This window comes from Eurypyga helias, unplaced genomic scaffold (assembly GCF_000690775.1).
Source record: "Eurypyga helias isolate BGI_N326 unplaced genomic scaffold, ASM69077v1 scaffold6176, whole genome shotgun sequence".
Taxonomy (NCBI): Eukaryota; Metazoa; Chordata; class Aves; order Eurypygiformes; family Eurypygidae; genus Eurypyga; species Eurypyga helias.
Window position 1 is genome coordinate 1 of NW_010254560.1, and position 6,771 is coordinate 6,771.

Sequence of the window (6,771 nt, forward strand, 5' to 3'; positions counted from 1 at the left end):
ATCCCGCGCAGGGTCGGGGGCCGCACTTCGCGCGGGTCTCTGGCGGCGTGGGGCCGTGGGAGGAGGCTGCTGGCCGAAACCGTAGCGCTTGGCACGCGAGAGCTGCCAGCAGCAGCCTGCGCGCCGCCGACAGCGCTTCATGGTGCCTGCGCTCTGCCGTGTCTGAGAAACGTTTACCTCCGAAATCCCGATGAGCTTGGTACCCCCACCATGACCGGCTTATCCGTGGAAACCAGCAGGCTGGTGCTAGAGCCATCCCAAACCCCGTGCAGGGGTGCCTTGCAGTGCGCTTACGTGTCCGACCCAGCCAAGCTCCCGCAGGGCTGCGAGTGGGACACACGGAATATCGGTAAGATGGTGTAAAAGCATGATGAAACGCCGGGTAAGCAAAAGCACAAAGGGCTGTATCACGGGGGACCTCGTTTTCCCTTCTGAAGGTGGGATGTCCTACATGAAGCATGGCCTACACTTAGGAGATCTGAGTGAAGGCCGTTTTACTGTGTTACCCCTTCTTAAGTCTGTGTAGAGCGATGTTTCGGTTTGTATTTGGCATAAAATGACATAAATTAAGACCTTTCTTAATTTTGTGAAACTCAACGCTTGCCTGCGTACAGATCTCGCTCATCTCTGTAGCAGGAGCTGGGCTGCTAGTTTGGATCTTGTGGAAAAACTGCGATCATTAGTATTGTGTCACGCAGTGCCAAATGATACGTAATTCATCAAAACTCCATATGGTATTATACAGTAAGAATAGCCGTAATTCCATATAGAGCTCAGGCAGTGTCTGGGCTTTAATCATTGCTGGAACCTAGACTTGTTCTCTCCTGGGATATGCAAATTGCATGGCTTTCACCAAAAAAGTTAGAGCATCGTGAAGGCCATTTCATACAAAGCAGATCATAGGAGAGGGCTGGAACACCTCTCTTGTGGGGACAGGCTGGGAGAGTTGGGCTTGTTCAGCCTGGAGAAGGGAAGGGTCCAGGGAGACCTTATAGCCCCTTCCAGTGCCTGAAGGGGCTACAAGGAAGCTGGGGGGGACTTTTGACAAGGACCTGTAGTGACAGGACAAGGGGTAATGGGTTTAAATTGAAAGTGGGGAGGGTTAGGTTAGATATCAGGAAGAAATTCTTCCCAGAGAGGGTGGGGAGGCACTGGGACAGGTTGCCCAGAGAAGCTGTGGATGCCCCATCCCTGGAAGTGTCCAAGGCCAGGCTGGATGGGGCTTGGAGCAACCTGGTCTAGTGGAAGGTGTCCCTGCCCATGGCAGGGGGGTTGGAACTAGATGGTCTTTAAGGTCCCTTCCAACCCAAACCATTCTGTGATTCTATGATCCCAGCTCTGAGTGCTGGTGCTAAGGATGACACAACAGGGAAGGTAGTCAGGTGATGATATCTCTTTGTCATCTCCCGGATCCCCACATCAACCATGCAGCTGTTTTCTGTGAAAACAGTGCTAGACAGAGGATGTCAGCGCAAATCAGGAGACTGAGAGTATGTGCAAACTATTTTATTTATATTCTCCATTTTTATGCCGATAGGCAGCGGTTCAAGCTGAATTTATGATGCAAATCGTTTCTGAAGACTAAAATCAGCTAGCAGCATGAAAAAGGGATATGTGCCTAACTCCAGAAAAAGCCCTATATATTTTCATCTTAAAATTTTCTATTATTTTTGCACTTTTTTTTAAGGAGAAAACCAGTCGGTTTAGAGTGTGCAGCATGAGTCACTTTCTTTAGAAAGGAGGGCTTTATACATTACAAAGGCAAGTCTAACTCATTTCCTTGCCTGTTCCCATAGTAACTCTTCTAGCTGATGCCCCTGTGAAAACTGCATTCCAAGTAATACCAAACCCTTCAAATGCTGAGCTACTCTGCAGTAATAAAGAATATTTTAAAAGTCTGTGAAACTCTTGAAAGCACAGAAAAGTACTAACACCAGCAAAATGTGAAGCCTTGCCAGACTTGCTTTTATTCTCGGGCTATTTGCTGTTAGTACATTGTAGCTGTTACAAGATTTAGCTGTGCTGATACCGGTGGCTGTGAACATCACTCAGCTTCTTTGTAAAGGAGACAGAATGTGGTGACCTTGTGGGTTTTTTCCAGGCAGTGATGTTGCTGTAGAAACAATGGCAGACTATTCAGTGCTCAACACGGATGTCTCATCTCACCAACAGCAACAGAATGACCCATAATATAGTCCAGTTTTCATTTGTTCAGGGCTAGGGGAAACCATCTTGGCCAGCCAGAATATTCTTATGAAAGAAAAGAACACTGAGCAGCAAAATTCCATGTAGTGTTGAAAAAGAAAAGTAGTGAAATTTCCTTTTTTTCACCAACTCTTAAGCATCTTTCTGAAACTGAAGTTCAGAATTGGAACAGTGCTGTTGTATTTTTAAAAAAAGCGGGGGAAAAGTATTGGCATTTAATTGCAGCTTTCACTAAACATTTTAATTCAGTATTCTTCTACCATCTATTTTGCTGGTATACCTATCACTTATTTTCTGCAGCACAAAGTAGATTGTTTTCATGTTTAGTCCATAGCACTCACTTCCCGCATACCACGAGTTATGCAAAGTGTAAATAAATCCCCAGTGAAGAAATGCTAACACTACTCTCCTCCAGAATTTAAACCAATATAATGTTAGTTTTATACGTATTTTGGAAAACCTGTATCTACCTGTACCTCTGTCGAGGGATGACCAGAAGAACTACAGGTGGTGGTTTTAATCTCTTAAAAATTGGATAATGCAGTATCACATGAACTATCACAGGCCAAAAGTTGATGGAAAAAAAACGTGTTCAATTTGGTCTTGAAATCTGCTGCTTATTGGCAGCACCATTAGGTAGGAATAACTATTTTTCAATCTTCTCTTTTCTTGTAGAGGCTGGTAACTACCACCAGCATTCTCCACGTGGCTCTGTAGCTGTGAGGAATGGCTATGGAAGATCCTGACAAGAAGATAGAAGTAGTACTGCTGGCCTGTGGGTCCTTCAATCCCATTACCAACATGCATCTGAGGCTATTTGAGCTGGCTAAAGACTACTTCCGTGAAACAGGTAGGGTGGTAATCAAAATCACTGCAAACAGCTCTGACAACTGGGCACTGAAATGTTGAGGTGACTGTTTTGTGTATATGAATGCCTGTTGGACAGTGACGGGTATTTTTAGAAATACTGATTAGATATTGAAGCTAGAAGGAGTGCATGCATCTTACAAAGTCATGTAGGCCAAATACATGAGAGAAGAATCTTACAGAGGCGTTATTACTAATAGCCAAAGCATGAGTTTTACAGTTTTTCTTTATAGAAATACATCCTACTACATGTTTACTTGTGCTGCCTTGTGCCAGGGCAGAAGTGTACTGTACTTTTCCACTGGGCTGGCTATCAGAGCTGGCAGTGGTGCTCTTACAAATCGCAGTGAATGGTAGTTATGTAATAGTTTAAACACAATACAGCGGAAGTAACATCTGCTCAACCATTTTTCGTGTTCTTGTGTGATGTGTTTTTTTCCACAGGAAAATACAAAGTAATCAAAGGAATAATTTCACCAGTAGGTGATGCATATAAGAAGAAAGGTCTGATCAGTGCGAATCACCGTGTAGCTATGGCAAAACTAGCTACAAAAAACTTGGATTGGGTGGAAGTTGATGATTGGGAAAGCAGCCAGAGTGAGTGGTTGGAAACACTAAAAGTTTTAAGGTATTCTTCAGCCAAACCCTAAAAAGCCTCAAGAACCTATAGAAGGATAAGGAATGGTGTTAGCTCTAACGAGTTAGAATAACAGCAGGCTAATCCCAAATTGTATGCACTCAGTGAAGTCAGAAGTACTATTTATGAGCACTGTAAAGGAAAGACGGCACCATTAGCCCTAAACGTAAAAAAAAAAAAGCCTGTGTTTTAAGATATATTGTTTCTTAGGCTTTATTCCATTTTTGTGCTGAAAAAGTATTCCTAAAGAAGCACAAGAGGCTAGAATAGGGTAGACATATGCTACACAAGCTTCCCTAACTTGATTATGCTTCTGCTACGCTGCCTGTTTGTGTATTTAAAGGCTGGTATGAGAATTGTCTGAAGTAATATCTTTTTTTAAGTTTTAGGCTTTTCACTCATTTCAGTCACGGCTGAGGTTCTTCTTTTTAAAATTAATTTTTATTAAATGAAGAAACGAACCAGCCTTGTTGTTGCTTTGAAATCTTTGCACTTTGACCATCTTAGGATCCAGCTCTCACAAGTCCCTCTTCCAGCAGATGGACTGTCTGTGCAAGTACTGCAGGAAGAAGTGGTGAAATACTATTTTGTAGGCCATACTCTTCCCTATATTCTCCTACACCTTTAAAATATCTAAAATACATCTGTTTTGTAGGTACCATCATCAAAAACTTTTATCTCCTGATCCCACTGTTAGTCTGCAGAATGCTATACCTTTAACAAAGCCAGGACGGAAGAGGAAACAAGAACCAAACAGGCATGAACCCGTTAAGAAGAAAAATCAGAGTCCAGATATAAAAAGTTAAGTCTGTTTGCAAATTAAGTACTTAAAAATACTTGCTATTCAAGGGAGTTGCACTGATGAGTAGCTTTTTTTGATGCTAGGTCTTGGTTCTGATTTCATTGACTTAAGTTTATTCCCTGAGAGTAAAGCAGTAGGCTTCGTAACAAGATGTCTGTAAGGATAAAATATATAGGACATGAAAAATATTCAAGATAATAGAAATTTGACTGAAACAGGTCTGAGCTATCCATTTTACTTATAGAACTTTGCTATAGTGTAGTTACAGCTAACAATTTTGAATCATATTATAAGTTGCTGAAGAAAGAAAGGAAAGGATTAATTCCTGAAATTCAAAATGTATCTGGGTATAGGATCATTTTCAGTTGTAATTTAAAATGTTGTAGACATTTGTCTGTAGACAACAGACATAGCTTGGCTTTGTAATTTTAGGTAGTGTTTATTTTGCTTATTGCTTCTAGATCTTAATTTTAGTTTTTTAGCTTAACATGTAGAATTATATGTATTCATATAGAACTTGAATGGCCTTGCATAATGACCATCTTAATCCTGTATGTTAGCAAATCTTGACTTTTGCCTGACTTTTTCCCTTGAACCTTTCCAAATTCTGCTGTTTAACTGATAGTGTTTAAAGTAAATGTATTCAAAGAGGAGACCAGCAGCATCAGGCAGGCTTTTTTCTTATTGTGTTGACAGATGTTTTACTACATTCCTACTACCCAATGACATTACTGGAAGCTGCAAATCTGTAGCACTCTCAGTTTTGCTTCTATTGCTTTAAGGTGGTTTCCATCTACATGCTTCTCTAGATTCCCTGTAAAATATAGTATGGAAGAGAGTCCCCTGCAGTCAGGTGTCACTGTTGATGATTTGCATTTGGACTTTTTTGGGGGGGGTCGTATTTTCTGTCCTTTTCCACAATCCCCTCTGCCCCCTGTCCTGTAAAAGCTAGCTCCCCTTCTGTAACTCTGTGCAATGTCAGATAAAGTTTTCACAGCATTACAGTATCCTTTCGTACTTAGCTGTTTTGGAATCTTCTCTGTATTTTCTTTTGCTTTGATGTACACAGGGATTGATTCACCCCAAGGCTAAATGACAATTTTGGAGTTTATTTTCCAGTCCTTTTGAACATAGGGACTCCCATAACCTTTTTTTTTTTCAGAAAAATACTGTATTGAGACTACTAGTTATAAATTATATCCTCTGAATCTTTTTTATTTCATTCTGTGGTCTCAGCCAAAGTTACAGAGAGGTAGCCTAGGAATTAAATGTCCCTGTCAAGTTAGCAAGCATCTGGTGGCCAAAACCAAGCCCTGTTTCTCACTTATTTTTCTTTCTAAGGTGTCCCACAGGTTAAACTGCTTTGTGGAACTGACATGCTGGAATCTTTTGGAATCCCCAATCTGTGGAAGTTGGAGGACATCACTGAAATTGTGGAAAATCATGGCCTTGTATGCATCAGTAGGGCTGGAACCAACGTTCAGAAATTCATCTATGAATCTGATATTTTGTGGAGACACAGGAATAACATTCACCTGGTGGAAGAATGGATCACCAATGACATTTCCTCCACCAAGATTAGGAGAGCGCTGCGAAGGGGCCAGAGCATTCGTTACCTGGTACCTGATGTAGTTCAAGGGTACATAGAAAAACATGATCTGTATAGTCCAGAGAGTGAAGACAGGAATGCTGGGGTGGTCTTGGCTCCCCTCCAGAAGCATGCAACTGAGTCCAAGAACTAACAGGTGCTGTGCAAGTAACTTACTTTTTGCTGTGAAAAAGCTACAGTTCAGTACAAGAAAATGTGATTTTGGGGCGTTGAGTTTTTAAACTACATAGTGGGCTAATTCTGTGGCTTTAGTATGTATGTAGTTGCGGTTGAGGTTTGGTGCACTCAATAGTTGGGCCTACACAGTCTTACTTGAATGAAGTAAGATTTTCATGTTTAAACATTTTGTCACAGTGCAGTGAATTAAGTGTAAGAATTTACACTTGCACATGAGAATGACAAATTAACAAGCAAAACAAAATCTTCTGATTAGTTTTAACTCAGACTGCTATTTATAAAATGGTAGCAGAAATATTTTTACTGATTTATGCTGTCTTAACAAAGCCATTTAATTTCAAAAGGTACCAATTACTGGTCATCAATCTACATAACTAATTTTTTAAAAAATTGCTAATATGTGGTACACCTCAAAGAATCACAGACTGGTTTGAGTTGGAAGGGACTTTAAAGACCATCCAGTTCCAACCCCCC

General features: G+C 41.1%; 1 protein-coding gene across 1 annotated transcript; it reads left to right on the forward strand.

Annotated features, from left to right (window-relative positions):
* Positions 1-2,931: 2,931 nt before the first annotated feature.
* NMNAT1 (nicotinamide nucleotide adenylyltransferase 1) lies at positions 2,932-6,253 on the forward strand. Its single transcript, XM_010153022.1, has 4 exons — positions 2,932-3,055; positions 3,517-3,700; positions 4,365-4,510; positions 5,853-6,253. The coding sequence occupies exons 1-4, from the start codon at positions 2,932-2,934 to the stop codon at positions 6,251-6,253; spliced, it is 855 nt and encodes a 284-aa protein (XP_010151324.1).
* Positions 6,254-6,771: the final 518 nt, after the last annotated feature.

Excerpts from the sequence above, each read along its gene's own strand:
- NMNAT1 (XM_010153022.1), top strand. The coding sequence starts at position 2,932 with ATGGCTATGGAAGATCCTGACAAGAAGATAGAAGTAGTACTGCTGGCC. Across the intron at positions 3,056-3,516 it reads AGACTACTTCCGTGAAACAG|GAAAATACAAAGTAATCAAA; the intron begins GTAGGGTGGTAA and ends TTTTTTCCACAG. Across the intron at positions 4,511-5,852 it reads TCAGAGTCCAGATATAAAAA|GTGTCCCACAGGTTAAACTG; the intron begins GTTAAGTCTGTT and ends TTTCTTTCTAAG.